Source organism: Lagenorhynchus albirostris, chromosome 7 (genome assembly GCF_949774975.1).
Source record: "Lagenorhynchus albirostris chromosome 7, mLagAlb1.1, whole genome shotgun sequence".
In the NCBI taxonomy this organism is placed as follows: domain Eukaryota; kingdom Metazoa; phylum Chordata; class Mammalia; order Artiodactyla; family Delphinidae; genus Lagenorhynchus; species Lagenorhynchus albirostris.
Window position 1 is genome coordinate 11717636 of NC_083101.1, and position 20255 is coordinate 11737890.

The following is a 20255-nucleotide window of genomic DNA, read 5'->3' on the forward strand; positions in this document are numbered from 1 at the left end:
TCCATTCATACAGAGGGATAAAAGTTGACCTCCGGGTAAACTCTGCTTTCTTTCCTATAAGATACTTCTCTGATTTGATTGCTTGTGTGAGTTTGTGGGATTCTTTCTCAAACAGATTATTTTAGAATCCAAATTTATAATTTCTTTTTAAGAATCCTACACAACTAAAATGACCTAAATTCTTATTTTAAAAAATTAATTGAGGATTTTAAAGGTTTACATTATGGTAAAATAATCTGAGCAAGAGTTATTTCAGGAAATAAGGCCCTTGGACAAAACCAGCCTCTTGCCTTAGAAACCTCCTCCAGACACAGTACAGTAAGTCTTTATCATCTATACTGTGTATAAAGCTGAGAGTGACAAAGACTAATAAAATGACAGACCGTGGGGCGGACTAGCATCTGTTTCGAAGGCTCCAAGGAGTACCCAGCTTAGAGTCAGTTCTTTAGTTTGGGGATTATCTCATTTCCCTAAGGTACTGAACCTAAGACCCTTTTTCTCTGAGCCCCACTGTATCCCCTCCCTTCCGAGGCCCATTCCACCTCCCATCAGCACCCCCACCCCCACCTGCTTCCTCACCCGGGGCGTGGATCGCAGTGAGCCTGAAGTCCCCAGCCACCTGGATCGGCACAGGAGCCAGCAGGGACAACTAAAAGGGAGCAGCCATTATGGGGCTTCTCCTGGGGGAAATGGGGTTCTGCCAAGTGTCTTCCTTTCTTCTTTGTCTGGATTTAGAGCCACAGAGAGTTAGAGCTGGAAGTGTTCTTCCGCGCTGTTGCTTTTGTAGAAATGAAAAGCCTGGAGAGCCTTGTACGTGCCTCTTCCGAAGCTCAACTTCCGGGCTGCTCTTTCTCTGTTAACCAGAGACCTTTCTCGGACTTGAGCCCTGTTCGGCCTGGAAAGTGGTCAGCTTTGTGTCCCTGCTACCCAGCCCTACAGAGTGGGCCCAAATAATAATTACTAGGCATATAGGAGGATGCTCAGAGGCACATAACTATATGTAACTGAAAATATGCTTAAACTCCATGAATAGAAAAGGAACGTTCTTCCTTAAGCCTAAAAACTTACTAGCACTGAGAAAACTGAGCCCTTTTGAGCATGGACACTGGGAAGTAGTCTGTCTAAGCAAGGTTTTCCTTTTTAGCAAGTGAGTCACATGGAGGAGTAATTGTCAGGGAATAAAGGGGGTGGTTATTTAGGCTTCGCCATGATGGCATTATAACCCAGGACACTGGGCCTAAGACTAGGTGGACAGCAATACCATGTTTGACAGGATTGATGGTTCTTTAGAAGGAGGATTGATCCTTTATTAAAAGACTGGACTCTCCCTTTAAAAAAAACTTGTTGGGCAAGTGGACAGATGTCGAGCACAGGAACCTGGAAGTCTGGGCCTTGTCCCAGATCCTTCCTGCCCCCTTTCAGAGTCTGATCCATTGTCAAGTCCTGTGATTCCACTTTACAGAGATCTGTGACATTCATATTCAAAGCTTTTATCTGAATAGCTTGTACTCATTCTTTCCCTGAATGTGGCAGTAGCCTGTTAGCTGCTTGCCCTGCCTCCTGCTTGCCCTCTCTTGTGCATCCTCTCCAGGACCTCTAGGAAGATCTTTCCGCAACAGGATAGGACCATCCTGATTCTTCAGCAGCTCCTTGTTACCTCCCTGTTATTATCAAGTCTAGGCTCCCACAGGATCTGAACTCAGCTCCCCTGCCCCAGCACGCTCCCTGCCCTGCACCCTGCCCTTCACTCCACTGACCTGCATAGAGCTGCTCTCTCCCCCTTGCCTCTGGCTGGAACACGCTTCTCCCCCTGTCCCCTAAGTGAACCCCCTGTTGGGAGGCCCAGAGAAGTATCTTCTCCTCTGTCAAGTCTTCCCCAGCCTTCCCCCCATATCCATCTGGCAGAGTTGAATCTTCCCTTCTCAGCCAGCCCTGGCGCATGTCTAGCCTGGATCACAGTTCTTGGCATATGAGGTTTCTGGGTCTAACGCTGCTCCTAGAAAATGGGGATCATGTTTAGTTAATCTCTGCAGGCCTAGCTCCCAGGGTGGTACTAAGCACTTAGTAGGAGTCAAACAGGTGTTTGTTGACTGGCTGATTATAGGAGACAGAAATGGAAGATTGAAGACTTAGTTCCACTGAAGCCAAATGCTGGGAGAAAGTGGCATACCTGTGTTTTTTAATAAATATAAGCTCACAGTGTGTTCTGGCTACAGTCTTAACTTAGGACAACTTGCCGTGGAAGCCTTCTCTTCTTATTCCTCGTCCCCTGACCTCTCTGTGAAATGTACACCTGCCTCTGTGTACAGTTCTCCCTGCCCCCTGCCTCAGTTACCTGAAGAACAAATCACCTATTTCTTTACATTTTAAATGAATGTAGGGACTTCCCTGGTGGCACAGTGGTTAAGACTCCACACTCCCAATGCAGGGGGCCCGGGTTCGATCCCTGGTCCGGGAACTAGATCCCATATGCATGCCACAACTGAGAGTTTGAATGCTGCAACTAAGGAGCCCGCTTGCTGCAACTAAGACCCAACACAACCAAATAAATAAACAAACAAACAAAAATGAATGTAGCCACTGACACCTTTAAAAGCTCTCCCTCCTCCAGCTACCTTACCTGACTTTGTGAGTCTCCAATGTCAGTTCTTTTCCTGTGGGCCCTTCATCATTACTAAGTAATTGATCACTTCATCCAACTCAGACCCAGGTTTTCTGAAGTCAAGTGGTCCATTCTTCCTAACGTACCACGTTGTCCCCCTTCGAGGCCCTCGTGTTTCTCTTATACCACCCTGCTCACGCCTGAGCTAACGAGCAGTAGTCTTCAGTCAGTTGCTTTCTCCACTCATTGATTCTCTCTTTCATCAAACTGCTAAGATGATGGGGTACATCATTTTACCCAAAGGGATCTCAGTCTGGTGGCAAAAACATACTTGTAACTGAGTGATTATATGATAGAGACAAATTGTCATGGAATCACAAAGGGCAGCTTGACAAATGAGGAGTTGAGGAAGCCTTTCAGGAGAAGGTGACATTTGAGCTGAGTCATGAAAAGTAAATGGTGTCCTCAAGGAAGAGAAGAGCCTTCTAGGCAGAGGAAACAGAGGAAGTAAAGGCCTGGGGGTGTGAAAAGCATGGCAGGTCTGAGAAATTGAGGGTGGTTGTAGCTTAAGCTACCGGATTCTTAAAGGCAGGGGGAAGGAGGCCCCTCTCTCTGAGGGCTTTTCTTCTGAGATAAGGCTTGATGGGAGCTGCAAGGGCTCCCTCCAGGTGTTCCCAAGGTCCGTTCTGCCCCACAGGTGCTGCTGTGGCTGATCGAGGTTTCCAGTCCATTCCCACCCACTCCCACTGCCTAGGCGGGTGGCGTCCCAGAAGGAAAGAGGCAGGGAGGAAGCAGATAAGAAAGACAGCTTCTGTTTAGACACAAATATCTTGGTAATCAGCACAGATGGGATGAGAAATACCAAAAAAAGTACATGACAGTTTAGAGAGAATTTGGTTAAATGTTACATATTTTTAACATACCTGTGTAGAGTTTTTGGACCAAGCACCTGAATCCTTCAGAACCTGGTTGGCCTGGGGGTTATGCCTCAACCAAGTGGTGTTTTTATTTCAGAAATGTTCCCTTTCCCATCCACAAAAGTATCCTTGTGATTTTTTTTTCTCCCACCAAAATAAGGCGCAGGATTTGTCTCTGACGCTGTGTCTCCCTATTTGGACGGCAAGCTGTGTAACATATTTCTACCCAGCGTGAAGCTTCTTGGCAGACTCTTGAGGCCACGTTTTGGTGGCTTCAGAGTTATCTTTGGATCTGTCAAAAGTGCTAATGGGCTTTCTGGCCTTCTTTAAGCTCCTCATTTCTATTTTCTTTTTACTTCCATCCTCTCCTAAAAGAAAAATTCATGTAATTCATCAGCAGTTAAGCATTTTACTGAAATGCTCAGCTGAGGGCCTTGTATTTTTGTTTGCGAGAATAACTCTGCCATGTCACTGTCTTCAGAACAAACCCCACCCTGACTTCATTAGCTCAGCACTCCTCAGTCCACTGGGCCAGAGGTACACTTGTTGACTAATTTATACTGCCTTTCTTGTTTGCTCAGTTTTGTTTTTCAAGTTTGTGTGGCGGTTAGAGCGAGAGTTTGGGGTTCAGGTAACCTGGTTTTGAAACTTGGCCCTGTCCAGCTGGGTGACCTTTGGAAGACTGTTTAACCTTCCTGAGCCTCAGTTTCCCCATCTATAAAATGGAGATGATAATGCCTTCCTCAGGGTTGTTGAGAAGATTAGAGAGAATGCAGGTAAAGCACCTATTTTCTGGCCCACAAGGATTACTCAATAAATGGAATAACAATTTTTAACAGAAATACTTTTTCTTTTGCCGTACTTTGATCCTGCATGTTCTTTCCAAATACAAGTTTTATCTACTATTTTTCGCGGTGGTTAAAAAAAAGAAAAACAACAACCACAACAACACAGGTTTAAAGACAAACCCACCCAAGACTGAGCAATGCCTTATCCGCTTACTATATGACCTTGGTCAAGTTACTTCTCTGTGCCTCTGTTTTCTTATCTGTATATAGAGATGATAATGTTTGTTCAAGGAGTGGCTTCAAGATGAGTGAAATAATATATGTAAAGCCTCATATATTGTAGATATTTAAAAGTATTTAAGAGGAAGAATGTAATGTAAGGGAAAGTATAGGGCTATGGTGTTGCATCTGTGTCCAAAATCTGACTGTACCAGTTACTGAATCTCTCCTAGACTTAGTTTACCTATATGTTGGAAAGAATAATACCTCATTGGATTTTTGTGAAGATTGCTTAAAATTACACGTTTAAGAGTACCTGGTCCAGTGCCTGGGACTTGGTAGGTAGTCAGTATGCAGACCTATTAATTCACTCATGCTTTATTTATAAAGGTCGATAGTTAACCTGGTACTCAAATCAAACAATAATAAATCCTAAGTGCTCATTCTTATTCCCAACCCATAATATTGTCAAAAAGCACTTTATGCTACTTTGCATATAAAATCCACCTGGTTTACTTGAATTTATGGGTTATGGATCTTTCATCATTATAAACTGCAACCCCTGGCAATAGCCATCCTTCCCTCTTCAACCCCCTTCATTTTCAGAGGATTATGTTGTATGGCATTGAAAACCTGTAACGTTGAAGAAATTAGCATATTCATGTGTATTATTAAAGTCAGGTGGGTATAGAAAAGGTTGCAGAAATGAAACACATTACACTTTTTCTGAAATCTGAAGAGTACTGATCTACAGTACTAATAAAAGGAGTGAAGCGCAGGCTACACACAAAAGCTAGTTTAAAACACTGCTTTGTCACAACTTGCTACTGCTTGTCTTCAATGGCTTTTTCCCCCTTTTGATGAAATACCTGGAAATTGTAGATCTTGGAAATTGCTTTACTTCCAGCCGAGGCGTTTTAGAGAATGTAAACCGTGGAGGAGGGGACCCCAGCAGTGATGACAGGAGAGGAGCATGCCTGGCCTTTGCAGGTGGGGCCTGTTGGACAGAAACAGGCTCTGTGCCAGAAGCGTTGTGGTCCCTGGGTACTTTCTTTTGCTTAGCCGTATGGCACAGTGCATTGGGAAAGTTCTAGGACCCAGGGTCAGAGGATATGAGCTGCGGTCTCATCTTCACTGCTCATTAGGGTTTTTGATCTTGGCCTCTCTCTCTTGCCTTGGTTTCCTCATTTTTAAGATTGCAGACTTCTTGTCCGGCTCACCTTTCGGAGCTGACGTGAAGAACAAGCACAGTGCTGCATGTGACTTCACGTTGCAAACTGTAATCACCACCCAAAGGTGTGATTGCTCAGACTCCTTCATCTCTAAGGTCTCTTCCAACTTTACATTTCATGAGTTACATGTGAGTGAGATTTGGCCTCCCAGGGAGAAAGCATAGGACTGGGGAAGAGGGGAGTATACTTTCTGATCATTTTCTGTTTCGGGTGCTTCTGTTAGATTCCGTTTTTAATAAGAACAAACAAAGTAATCCCCAAACCTCCCTTCTTCTTTCTCCTAGAGAAATCTGACAGAGTATTTTGTGGCTGTGGACGTAAACAACATGCTGCATCTGTACGCGAGCATGCTCTGCGAGCGCCGGATCCTCATCATCTGCAGCAAGCTCAGCACTGTGAGTAGACAGTCGAGGCGGGCTTTTGAATTTTATTTTAATTGAAAGATGTATCGGAAAGATTAAAGGAGAGTTTAGAAGAAGAAATCAACCACAATCCCCTCAGGTAGTAACATGTCATTTTCATTAATTATTCATGTTCCTTCACAGTGTCAATGCACATTTCATTTATTCTTGTAGTTTCACAATCAATTATAAATAGTTTCCCATTTGATCGTGTGTTATGAACACTTTACATATTTCCACATTCTTCCATTATTGTCATTTGTTATATGTCTGTATCATATTCCATTATACTGATGTGTCATCACTTGCTAAATCTTTTTTCTCTTCATGGCCATTTAGGTAGTTCGTAGTTTAATCCTTTAGTAGCTAACACTGCAGTGAACATCTTTCGGCTGCATTTGACTGATACAGTTTGTATTCTAAGCATTGGGACCACTGGGTCAAAGGACTGAATAAGTGCTATGACTTATGGATGCCAAATTGCTTCCCAAACAGGCTGTGCTTTTTTATAGTGGATGCTGCCAGCTGTGCGTGAGTGTACCATTTGCACTGCAGCCTTGCCAGAATTGTGTGTGTGCTCATGGACATGTGCTTTAATTTACCTAATAAAATAGGCGTCAAATGGTATTGCAGGTTTGCTTTATTTTTAATTTCTTTGGTTAAAGGTAACAACATTTTCCATGCGTTTCCCCCCCCCAATTTGCATTTTGTTAATGTCTTTTCTCATTTATCTTATAGGGCTCTTGATTTAAAAAAAATAAATTGGGATGAGCTCTTTTTATATTGTAAAAACTTTTACTATATAATATAAATACTTTTCTTATTCTTTTTATGTTAGTTTTTTTAACTTGCTAAGTATAGTTTATATTTTTCCCAGTATCTATTATGAAAATTCTCAAACACAGAAAACTGAAATCAGTTTGCAGTGAACATCCACGTTATTCCATCTAGATTCTGCCATTAACATATTTCTATGCTTGCTTTGGCACATCTTTATCCATCTATCCATCCCTCATACCATCCATCAAGCCATTTTATTTTTTGATGCATTTCAAAGTAAATCACAGACAGCACTATGCTTCCCCTCAATAATTGCGTATGTTTGTCATTAACTAAAGTTAAATATCTGTTTACAGTATCTTTTTTTCTTTTTGAGGTAAAACTTACATAAAGATATTGACTAGGAGAAGTTGACTGTTTGAGAGGGTAGAAAGACCTTCTTATGGTGGGAATTTCCCTATTGAAGTTCCTATGGATAGAATCATAGGCCTATGATTTACCGATGTGTTTACCTATGAATTCAAGGCACCTAATAATGCAAACTTAGTGAGACCATTAGAGTTTTCTTTATGGTTTTCATTGTAATTTTATTATTTTTTTGGTATTGTTTGCTTGTCAAGAATGCACAATTTTTTTTTTTTAATTTTTTTTTTATGTTTGTGGTATGCGGGCCTCTCACTGTTGTGGCCTCTCCCATTGCGGAGCACAGGCTCCGGACGCGCAGGCTCAGCGGCCATGGCTCACGGGCCCTGCCGCTCCGCGGCATGTGGGATCTTCCCGGACCGCGGCACGAACCCGTGTCCCCTGCATGGGCAGGCGGACTCTCAACCACTGCGCCACCAGGGAAGCCCAAGAATGCACAATTTTTTAATTGCCTGCTAGGTGCTAGGCTTACAATGCATACTAGGTGATAAAAGCATGGCCCTTGCCCTCAAGGGAAAAACAGCCCATAATAGACCTCTTGCTTTGTTTTGCATTTGGTTTTAAACTCGTAAGTGTAGTTGGTAATCTCAGGGCCTGAACACCCAGACTGAGGTTCAGAATGAGAATATTGTCAACCAGATTTATCATTGCCTCTTTATGAGGCTGGATAGATTAAGAGTACGTTCGAAAGAGTCTAGTCCCTAACCAGTTACTGTTGCTTTGAAGAATTAAACTTAAGTAGAACAAAAGTAGGACATCATAACAGTGGAATTGAATTCCCATGGTGTTTTTGAGCCTTTAATATGTGCCAGGCACTGTGCTAAGCCCTCTTCATCTATTAACTCATTTAATTGTCACTACAACAGTTTGTAGTAGTTTCTGTTATTTCTCCATGTGATAGATAAGGAAGAATGTATCTTCTGTGTGATTTTCTTTAGATAAATGTAGGGGATTAAACACACACAGTTATTTCTGCTCCTTCCCAAAACGAAAATGAAATAAAGGAGTAAATCAACAAGCACAAAGAGCAGATGCAGCAGAAATCTTAGATATTAAGAAAATGCTGTTATCAATGTTATGCCAACATTCAAAAACTAAGGTGAAATGAACAGAAAAATATAATTTACCAAAATTGAATTAAGAAGAAATATAAAAATTGAATAGGTCATTTAATTTATAGAAATTGAATCAATATATAATTTTTTTTCCCAAAACACTCAGCCTGGATGGTTTTACAGGTATGTTTTATCAAATATCTCAAGGAACAGGTAATTTCAATCTTAGACAAACTCCTTAAGAGTCTAAAAAAGAAGGAACACCCCCTGAGCTTTTCTTGTGACACTTGTATAATTTTGACATTCAACTACACGAAGAGACACTATAAGTAAGAAAAGTTATCAGCCAATCTCACTGAGTAACATAGCTGTAAAAATCTTAAACAAAACAGTAGCAAATACATAAAAAATATAATTCATAATAACTGAGTTGACTTTATTCCAGAAATGTAAGGCTGATAATACTAGAAAATCTGTTACTATAGCTCACCACATTAACATATTGAAAGGGAAAATTCAAGTGTTCAATATGAATTTTCAATAGAGAAAAAGCATGACCATGTTCATGAATAGGAAGACTCATTATATTAAAGGTATAAATGACGTATATTATAGATTACATATAATTCCATTCAAAATCCCAGTAGGATTTTACATAGTACTTGGCAACCTGATTCTAAAATTAATATGGAAAGCCAAAGGGAGAGCCAAGATATACTTGAAGAAAAAGAATGGGTGATAAAGCTTGCTTTACCAGACATCAAGACTTTTTATAGACCTCTAGTAACTAAGATGCTAGTAACGGCATAGGGATACACAAATAGACTGATGGAACGGAATAGAGATTGCAAAAACGGACCATGTGTGTGGGTTCTTCATATACAACAGAGGTGGCATTGTAAAATCTGGGGGAACGGATGGACTTTTCAATAATTGATAATCCACATGGGGAAGAAAAGGGAGATAATTTATATCTTACACAACTTGCAAAACTGAATTCCAAATGGATCAAGGACTTAAATGTCAAAGGCAAAATTTTTAAACTTTAGAAGACAAAATAGGAGAATAAATCTCTGATCTTGGAGTAGAAATGGATTCAGTTAAATAATCCAAAATATGCATCATGTAAAGGAAAAGATTAAAATTGTGAATTTTGTTCATTAAAAAATACCATTCAGGGGCTTCCCTGGTGGCTCAGTTGTTGAGAATCTGCCTGCTAATGCAGGGGACATGGGTTCGAGCCCTGGTCTGGGAGGATCCCATATGCCGCGGAGCAACTAGGCCCCCAACTAGCAACAGAGCCACAACTGCTGAGCCTGCGCGTCTGGAGCCTGTGCTCCGCAACGAGAGACCGCGATAGTGAGAGGCCCGCGCACCGCGATGAAGAGTGGCCCCCACTTGCCACAACTAGAGAAAGGCACAGAAATGAAGACCCAACACAGCAAAAATAAATTAATTAATTAATAAACTCCTACCTCCAACATCTTAAAAAAAAAAAAACCATTCAGAGAATGGAAAGACAAGGCACAGGCTGAGATGAGGTATTTGCTATATATAAAACTGACAGAGGATTCATATCTGAAATATATAAAGAACTACTACAGTAAAAAAAAAAAAAAGCAGAAGACAAATCTATCAATAGAAACATTGGCAAAAAGCACAAATAGGCATTTCACAGAAGAAACCTAAATGGCTAATAAATATATGGAAAGATGCTCAACCACATTAGTAACCACAGAAAAGCAAATTAAAACTACAGTAATTAAAACACTAGGTTTGCAAAAATTAGATGTCTGATAAAGCCAAGTGTTATATTGCAGATGTATTGGAGAATTTCATGTACTACTCTTTGAAGAGTATGTGGCATAGAACTATTTGCATATGCCCAACACTCAGCAGTTCCACTCCTGGGTGGAATTGTGTGTGTGTGTATACATACACATACCTACACACTCTTTTTGGTCATGTATAGTGGGATACATGTGCAAGCATGTTCATAGCAGCATTGTTTTGGGTTTTGTTTTTTAAACCTGGAAAGAGCCCACATGACCATCAACAGAGAACTCATAAATTGTTGCATAGTCATACAGTAGAACACTGTGTAAGTGAAGATGAACTACACTATCAGCATGGTGGGGTCTCTAATACAGAATTCTGAGTAAAAGAAACAAGCTACAGAAGAATATACAGTATGATTTCATTAATATAAAATTCAAGTAAGAAAAACTAAATGGTATATTATTTAGGGATACATACAAACTACGGAGGGGGGAAATGATTAACAGAAAATTTAGGTAGTAGTTTCCTCAAAGGGAGTGAAAGGAGTATAGTTGGGAAGAGGCATATGTGGGACATCAGAAGTATTATTTTCTGTCTTGAGCTAGGTTAGGGATCAGCAAACCTTTCTGTAAAGGGTCCAATATTGCAACTACTGGACTCTGACCTTGTAATTTACAATCAGTAAACTAGTGAGTGTGACTGTGTTCCAAGAAGCTTTATTTACAAAAATAGGAGGCACACCAGACTTAGCCTTCGGGCTGTAGTTGGCCAACCCTGAAATAGGTGCTGGGTTTTGGCATGTTAAATTTTTCTCCTTTAAATGTCACTTACATGATCTACATACTTTCATATGTATATAGTTTTTAGAATTCTTGAAAAGTTAAAAAAGAAGATACCAAGCCGCTTTTTTTTTTTTTTTTTTTTTTTTTGCGGTACGCGGGCCTCTCACTGTTGTGGCCTCTCCCATTGCGGAGCACAGGCTCCGGACACGCAGGCTCAGCGGCCATGGCTCACGGGCCTAGCCGCTCCGCGGCATGTAGGATCTTCCCGGACCGGGGCACGAACCCGTGTCCCCTACATCGGCAGGCGGACGCTCAACCACTGCGCCACCAGGGAAGCCCAACCAAGCCCTTTTATCATGAAATTTTACAATACAGGGATAGAGACAAAATAGTTCTTGTACAAAGGTTAAGAATCAAACTTGCACAAGATTTTGCAATGGCAATTGTAGAAACCAGAAGATAGTGAAGCAGTGTCTAAACTTCTAAGGGAAAATTATTTCTAACCTGAAATTCTATCCTTATCTAATGGAAGTACTCAGGAGAGAGTGGCACCAGCCCCTACCACACCTGTCAACCTCCTGTCGTCACTAGTCCTCCACTCACCTTCTCTATTGTGGATGTACTGTCCATCCTTTCTAGGCCAGCCACTCCGCTTGTCCACCTGACTTCATTCAACAAATATTTTTTGTGGCACTTTCATAGGTACTGGTGATACAACAGTGAACAAAATAGGCAAAAATCCCTGTCCTCATATGAAGCTTACATTCTAGTAGGGTAGATCTTCAATAACTGAGGTGAATTAAATATATGGTACAGGAGCTAGTTCTAAGTACAAGGAGTACAGTAAAGCAGAGGAGGAGAGTGGATAGGGGCTGGTGAGGTGGCAGGGATTGCAGTTTAGATAGATGGCCAAGGAGTGCCTCATAGAGAAAGTAACACTTCAGCGTTCTTCCTGTTACTTTACGGAAATTCCTCCAGCACTGAGCTCCTCTCTCCTGCATCATTATTTTTTCTTCTCTACTGGTACATTCTTAGGCACTTGCTAACACGGTATAGTGTCTCCCAAACTTCAAAACAAAACATCCTTAACCACATTCCTTTTATCCCATTTGTTTTCTTCCTTTTAGAACAAAATTCCTCGAGAGATATTTGTTTCCTGTCTAATTCCTCTCCTCTCATTCTTTCCTCTGTCTTGTGTTAGGATTTAGCCCCCACCTCCACTGAAACGGCTTTTGTTCAGTCACCAGTGACCTCATGTCAAATAAAGCGAGTTGATATTAATACTTGCAAAACTCTTAGAACAGAGTCTGGCATAAGGTGTATGTGTATGTTTTTGATAAATTATTAACATCTGTAATGGGAAGTCAAATGTTAATGTGTAAAAAATTTTTCGTAATAAATTTATTTTTGGCTGCATTGGGTCTTAATTGCCGTCCGCGGCTTTGTCTAGTGGCGGCAGGCGGGGGCTATTCTTTGTTGCAGTGCGCGGACTTCTCATTGCCGTGGCTTCTCTTGTTGCGGAGCACAGGCTCTAGGTGCGCGGGCTTCAGTAGCCGTGGCACACAGGCTTAGTTGCTCCGCGGCATGTGGGATATTCCCGGACCAGGGCCCGAATCCGTGTCCCCTGCATTGGCAGGCAGATTCTTAACCACTGTGCCACCAGGGAAGCCCTAATGTTTAAAATTTTAAATCAAGAAATCATGAGATGGACTGCTATTTGCCAGTAGTATAAGCCTTTAGCAGTTTTTGTTTTGTTTTTCAGACTATAAACACATTACTTTGACTCAAAAAAAATTTTTTTAACAAGCAGTTGACTCTTAACTGAGTTCTGAGTTTTACTAATTGATGGTAGAAATCTCTTTAGGGAAGGGGAGGGGTCTCCTTGTACCTCACATGGGATCATTAGCATCCCGACCAGTTATGTGCAGTTTCTCTGGGGATAAGTAGCTGAGCAGACATCAGGGTTTTGTTGTTGTTGTGGTGTTTTTTTTGTTTTTTTTCAGACATAAGTTTTATCCAAGCCTCTGGACCCCTTCAATTTCAGAATTAAAATGTTTTCTAATTGTTGTCTTTTACTTCCTTAATAGTGGCTTTTTATTATCTTCTCGATGAAGGAGAATGCAAAGGCTACTTTAGCCTGAAGTTTCTGATGACCCTCTCTTGACAGATCCAGATGTGGCCTGTCATACCTTGACAAACCAGATTTTTCTCAATTTTGTTTGATAAGATGTAGGCTTAATGCTTCTCAGAGCCATCAAGAATCTGAAAGATAAAAGCTGTTGAACACCCCAGAGTGCCGTCTTCCATAAAAATGACTGTGCGTCAATAGAGACAAACCCAGCCATATTTAGTCCAGAGTCAGGTAATATTCATTTCAGGCTTTCTCGGTCAATAATGTTGTCATATTCTGTATAAGAAAAATGTTAAGTTTTTGTTCTTTTTGTGCAGTTAATGTATATTGATCGTTTTCCTTTATAAATGATAAATAGGGAAGGCTTAACTACATCTTGTTCTCTAATGTAAATACTTCAGTGAGATTTCTTCTAACACAAAGGCCCTATTTTTCTTACAGATTTTCATATCTGAGTTTAACTCATATTGCTTTTTTGATAACTCTTCTGGATAGCAAGTAGGTCTAAAATAAGACCTTTATAGCGATAATATCATCTAATTGCAACAGAAGTCCTAGAAGAGCAATATTATCCCATTTTACAGACTGGCCCATCCACTCAGAGAGATGGGTTAACTTGCCCAAGGTCACGTCCTAGTCATAGAAGAGACAGATATGCAGGTGGGTCATTATGATGCAGTGTCAGGGGAAGGGAGCCTTCGGCTTCAGGAAAGGGAGAAGCAAGCAATAATTACACGTACAAATGACTCTTAGCCCCTTCAGAGTGCTTGCTGTGGAGACCAGGTTATGTTTATCAGGTGCCACCTCTTAAACGAACATCAGAATCCTTGTGTGGGAACTGTCACAAGAACCAGAGACACATTGTTAAGAGTATCTGTCACACTTGAGGGAATCTGAAAGTTCTCATAAACAGCCAAAAAGATACTCTGAGTCAAAGCTGGTGGATGATGTGGCTGGTGGAGCTGGTAAGGCTGGTTTGGGTAAAAGGTATATCCTGATTGTGTAGTATTTAGGGAAGCTTCTTATGTAGCCTGTACATAGCTCCAAGACTACCAAAAGCGTATTGACAGCATCCGTAGATTAAGCATGTAGGACACCCTTCTTTAGATTTGCTCTATATTTTATATGGCAGGTCCCCAATTATCCCCCACACTCTTTAAAAATTCTCTTAACCTTTTTGAGCCACCTACTATGTGCCAGTTACTGTGCTAATCTTTTTTTTTTCCCCATTTGTTCTTGCAGGAACCCTAAGAACTAGTTGGTTTTATTTTCCTTTTTCAGATGAGAATATTGGCAGTTGGAAAGTTGAAGTGCCTTGTGTAAGTGAGCAGCAGAGATGGGATTAAAACCCCCTTCTCTTGGCTCCAAGCCAACCCCCTTCTTACTATCTCATACTGCCCTCCTGGTAGCTCGTTTGTCATGAGTTCCCTTTGACACTTGTACCCAGAGAAATATTTTTGGTATGATTCTGTTGACCATGGATCTGAAATCACAGAAAGAATTTCAGTCTGGATATTGCCTTGGAATGCACACCTAAGCTTTTCACTTCAGATGAGCATTTTCTGTGTGCCTGGCACCAGGGAAGCAGAAGGCCAATATGTGAATCTCTAACTGGCATACTGACCCTATTGGCCAAAGCCCCGTTTCCATGAGCACCATTCAGATTCAGTCCACTCTGTCTGCGTGTTGTTAGACTCTCCCAGCCCCACCTGTGCCGCTCCTCTGCTGTGAGTCCAGCGTTGGTGCGTCCCTGGGGCATGTCTCCCCCAGCTCACTGTGGCTTCAGGTTTTGTGTACTGCAGTTCCTTTCAGCCCCTGTGTGTCTTGGCCCTAATCGCTCCCTCTATGACATAGGGGTGCTGCAAGAAGTTGTGAAAACTAAGAATATCCAGTTAAATGATGACAAAAGCATATTTACTTTACAAAGGAATGTGTATTTGTTTTTTCAGCAGGTGCTTTTTAAAACAAGTTCTTAGGAAGGAAGCACAGTTTAGTGGCAAGACTGTTACCTAATTAATTGAGCCTCCACACCTAATTATTTGTGTGGTACCCATAACTGTGAAAATAATTACTACTTTTCTGATAGTACGTCATATAGAGAAGGAAAAAAAAAAAAAAACCTAATATCTTCTCCCTGTCAGTGTCTTCCTGTTAGTCCGAGAGAATGTGGGCTTTGCGCAGGTCTTGGACATTGGTGGCCTGGAGAGTGGTGGGTGATACTTGCCTCTCCCCCACCCACCCCACCCTCCACACCCTCAGGTCTGACCCTTAGTAGACACTTCAGTGTTGGCGTGAAGGGATGGGTAACTTTCCAGCCTTGCTCCAGTCCTGTCCCATCCACTTCCACTGACAGCATCCACTATCTTATCACCACCTGGTCTTGTGACCTAAGAAGGGCCAATTTGTGGACTAGGGAGTTTTTCAGATTTAGCTTCATCTTTACTTCTTTCCTGATGAACTCCACCTGGCCGTGACTACCCCAGCCTGTGTAGTGGGTTGGGTATCTAAATGATGTGTGTAAGGCTTTCCTAGCTCTTCTGGGCTAGAAGTAACTAATCCTGTTTGCTTATCTGCAGCCCTTGAAGCCTAGATGAGAGTGGCAGTTTAAGAAGGTTTGAAATACTGGACTAGAGCCAGGGCCTCTTTGCCTGCGCACTCCACTCTGCATGTTCCAGCCGTAGGAACAAACTGCATTATTTTGTTTCAAACTGTGCTCAAGGGAAGCCAAGACCTTGTAACTGGAAACTTACCAAACAGAGAATTCTAAGACTAAATTTAGTGTTCCATTTAAAAAATAAAATAAATCGAACATTTTTTCTGTTCATCTTTTATATGTTAAAAAAGAGAGAGATTAACCTAGTTCACACTAACAACCTAAGAAGAGTATTCAAAGAAGTGGGAAGAAAACTAATCCCTTTTGGTGAAGAGGGAAATCCTTAACAAAATGTAATGAAGTGGCATGAAACACAGACTCTGCAGCCAAACTTTCAAATAGCATAGCCTGTCTAATCTCCATCACATAAAATTTTATTGTGGCTCAGAGAATATTAAAAACTTAGAAATAGATGAAAGGAACTTCCATTGGCAGGAAATAGGAGTAAAGATTGGTATGTTTTATTTATGTGGTTTTTCTCTGGTTTTTAAATGTAAATACAATTAACTGCTTTTTGAACTGTGTTCTCCATGTAATTATGTGTGAGTTCGTTTTCTCTTGTTCATGTTGAACTATAACTAGAATGAAGAACCTTGATGTTATGGAGACTATATAAACTATGTAATATAGAGAGTAACAACAGTTTAATTTGCAATACTTTAAAAATTGTTGTGACATCAACCAGCCATGGTCTCCCTACTAGTTCTTACCTTCCTCTCCTGCCTCTTGCTTCAACACATTGAGCACATGTTTTGGACTAGCCAGAGGATTCAGATTGTTAGTGATTCCCAAATTCTGATCCATGGACTAGTTGTGTTAGAAATCACTCAGAGAATTTGTTAAAAATTCAAGTTCTTGGGCACCACCTCCAGACATTCTGATTCAAAAGATCTAACATGGGACCGTGGGATGTCTATTTTTTTAAGGTTCCCCAAATGATTGATACACAAGCAGATTCAGAACCAGTGAATAGACAGTTCTCTAAGACAGTATTTATTCTTTGATTATTTTGCATCATTAGAGTTCCTTTCATTTTGAGACTGTGTAATAGAGGCTGATTAAGTTTGTTTAGAAAATATTTGTGAGTACAGATTAGCACTAAAAAATTCTTTGTTTCCATATTTCTCTTTGAGAGACCTCTGATTTTGACATTGGCAGGTCTAGAACAGGACAGAGCTAAGTATATCCTATTTAAGGTCTCAGTAATGTTGGGTGCTGATGTAGTCCACCAGTGTAATTTTAGATACATGTGTATAAATAGATCTAGAGAGGTGATGTTTCTTTTTAGCCATTGCATTGAGAACATTGGCAGGGTATCTTGTTTATTATTTTAGTAGTGTGGTCAATTTGTGAAACAAATCGTATGTTCTTTAGATTATAAGACTGATAGCTTTTTTATATGACTCTTATGAATCAGATCTCTACTAAAAAACACTAACAGGTAATATTCAAGTCACTGACATCTTAATATACTTGCAAAAGCCCTAAATGGCACTCACATTGGCAGGCATCTGTGTGGATTTCGTTAAAGAAATTGGAGCACGTACTATGTGCTGAGTCAGTGAGAATAAGAACTCAGAATTTCCTATGGCTTCTGCAAGCTGAAAGTGTGGTCCCTGGTGAGCAAGTGTCATGTGATGTGAGGTTCGACTAGGTAGTTAGGGGCTAGTATAGACCTTGTGAAAGTTCACATTGTTTCTCTTCTGCTATCTCGATATCTATGTGTTCTCCCAGCTAGATGATTCAGACAGCCCTGCTTCTGCTGTACTTTCCCAAGAAAAAGGACAGCAGGGCTGAAGGAGAGAGCACCAGACTTCAAGTCAGGATGGTTTTGTTCAATTTCTACCTGTGTAACTTAATCCTCCCTAGCCATGTGGCCTTGGGCAATTTACTTAATCCTTCTGAGACTCTCTGTCCTCTTCTGTAAAGAGGTTAGTAGTAATACCCCCCTCAGGGTTGTTGAAAGGATTCAGTGGCCATAGATATGAAAGCAGGTAGCCCATTGCTGGCACATACTACTCATTTAGTAAATGTTGACTCTGAATCCTACCTTTTCAGGGCAGTAAGGTCTGATTTGACTTTCAGAAGCAAAGAAGGCAATAGAGATCCTGGAAGAGCTCTGAAGATTTAATTAGTACAACTGGTGAGAGTGGATGGTGAATGAATCCAAAAAACAGAGAATAGTCATGGCAACTCGTATGAGATTTTCCATATCCACCCACTTCTCACTAGTCACATAGTCATTGACTAAATTGTCATTTCTTCTTCAAGTCTCCAGTCATCACTACGTAGAGCTGGAGTGGCCTAAGAAGCTGCTATGTTCACTTGACCTAGCATTACCACCTGACCAGCCTCCCAGGGAGGAAGACTAACCGCTTCCTGTCTTCATCTTTCCAGGTTCTGCTCTCCTGCCTCTCTCTCTGGGAAGCAGGCCTGATTCTTGCCCCAGGCAGAATTAGCGATTCCTTCTTTATATACTAGCACACTTGAACCTCTGTTACAGCACCTCTTTCCTAATGCATTTGTGTTGAAGTTGATTATTCGCATTTTGTTCTATTTTAAATTGCTTGAGGGCGTGGCATGTACACATAGTGGATACTCAGTAATTGTCGGATTAATACAGATCATAGCACTGAGGCAGTTTCCTATGAGCTAAGAGCACGAACTCCAGAGCTAGACTCCCTAGGTTTAGAGCCTACTTCTGCCACTACTGTGACCTTACACAAAGTCCTTAACATCTAGGAATCTTAGTTTCCTCATCTGTAAATGGGAACAATAATGCTGCCTACCTTATAGGGTTGCTGTGAAGATGAGGTGAGTTAAATAGTACATGTAAAGCACTTAGAACAGTGCTTGGCAGATAGTAAATGCTGAGTAAGTGGTCATGGTGGTGTCTGTTTATAGCTTCAATCTTTCTGAATTTACTGTCACTTTCTGAGGTTGGATTTGTCTGACAAAACTATGCAGGGGAAATTTTTTTTTCCCTATGCCTTCAAATCTAGTAACTCCTACCACCTGCAGGTTTCTTAGTTTCTTTTTCACATGTGGATGCCTGACAGATAGGTTCTCATGATTCTGTGTTCAGTTATGCTTGCTTTCTTTTAAAAAATGAGATTCTTTATTAAAGCAATATATAAATTAGCTAAACATAAATTATGATCTTAGAAATATTTTCAAAGAAATGTAAATATCCACTTATACTAGACTTGGGGATGAAAATAGATTTCTTCTTGAGTGCCAACTTGGATCCACTGCCAACGGTTGCACTTTCAGAGGGATCCGCAGGCCATGTCCTCACTCCACAGTCAGAGTATCTGTCATAGGCACGGAATGGAGAAGTAGCTGTCCATGTATTTAAATGAATTGTTATCAATCCCAATGTAATTTTACCTTTTTCTTTTTCATCTTAAAAAAAAAAGTCTGCAGTTTCCTCACGTATGGTGCTATAGGCTTATTTACACTGTAGTTTACTATATCATAGTATCTGCCTCTGCTTTGGTAGCTAAAGCTTTTCTCTGTCAGTTTTATTTGCTTTGATGTTTTGAAGTGTCAGATCTTGGCACGAAACTTGTTACCCTTGTTAATAACTTACTCTGATTACTCTAGTTAGTAGGTAGCTTTAAGAAAAAAGAAGAGAAGGCAGAAAGAGAAGTGATTGAGTAGGCAGATGATTGCCTGGAAAAGCTTCCTTCTTGCCTGGATGACCTTTCTCTTAGTGTAGGGCACTCGACTTGACTCCATGTTGCTGTGTTGGTTTTTGTGGGAATTTTTTCCTTCCCTTTCCCCAGAGAATAGTGGAGAAGCAAGAGGTATGATGAGTTCCACCCAACTGAATGAAAAACTCCTTGAAGATAGATTGCCCTTCCCACCCTACAAAAAATAAATACAGAAAGCATTACATTTCAACTTCTAAAAAAAGCAGGACATTCCTTCTTTCTACTCACATGTCCGGCATCTGTCTAGAAGAGCTGAAGGCCTTTGATTTCTGAGGCTTTCTAATTTCTCTTTCTGCTAAAGCATCTTTGGTAGTTTCTTAAAAAGCCAACTCTTCCCTCACTAACTATAGTAAACACAATTTTAACCATTTATAATTAAAGGTTTTTCTCATACTCTTCGAAGGGTTGAGTACATTAACTTTCAGAGTCCCCGAAGGTTTTACTTAAAACTTTTTGCTGATCTTATAGTAGGTTTTACATGTACGAAGAAATAAAAATCAAAACACTGTTTGAATCACTTGTCTGAACCATGGCACCATTTATTTCCTTATGACTACAAGGGTGGTTTATGATTAAATAGAAGAATCTAGTTCTCAAATTGAGAAAGCTAACAACTTCTCTAAGACACATACGGTTTTCTACAATTGTTCTACATAGGATTATTTTTTGTTGAAATCGGTAGATTGAAAAGTGACCCTTTAAGGTTAATAATGTGGTACTCTTTCTATATTCTTTGTTTTATCAGTTTCCTGATGTTTATGTTCAGAGGAGAAATCC

At 40.7% G+C, this 20255-nt stretch overlaps 1 protein-coding gene across 4 annotated transcripts in view; it reads left to right on the forward strand.

Annotated features, from left to right (window-relative positions):
- DENND1A (DENN domain containing 1A) overlaps positions 1-20255 on the forward strand; it is a 541897-nt gene that overhangs the window by 292085 nt on the left and 229557 nt on the right. For all 4 annotated transcript variants that reach the window (XM_060154381.1, XM_060154382.1, XM_060154383.1 and 1 more), the window contains one exon: positions 6043-6153. In XM_060154381.1, coding sequence (XP_060010364.1) covers positions 6043-6153 — 111 coding nt within the window. The remainder of the gene's footprint in view (positions 1-6042; positions 6154-20255) is intronic.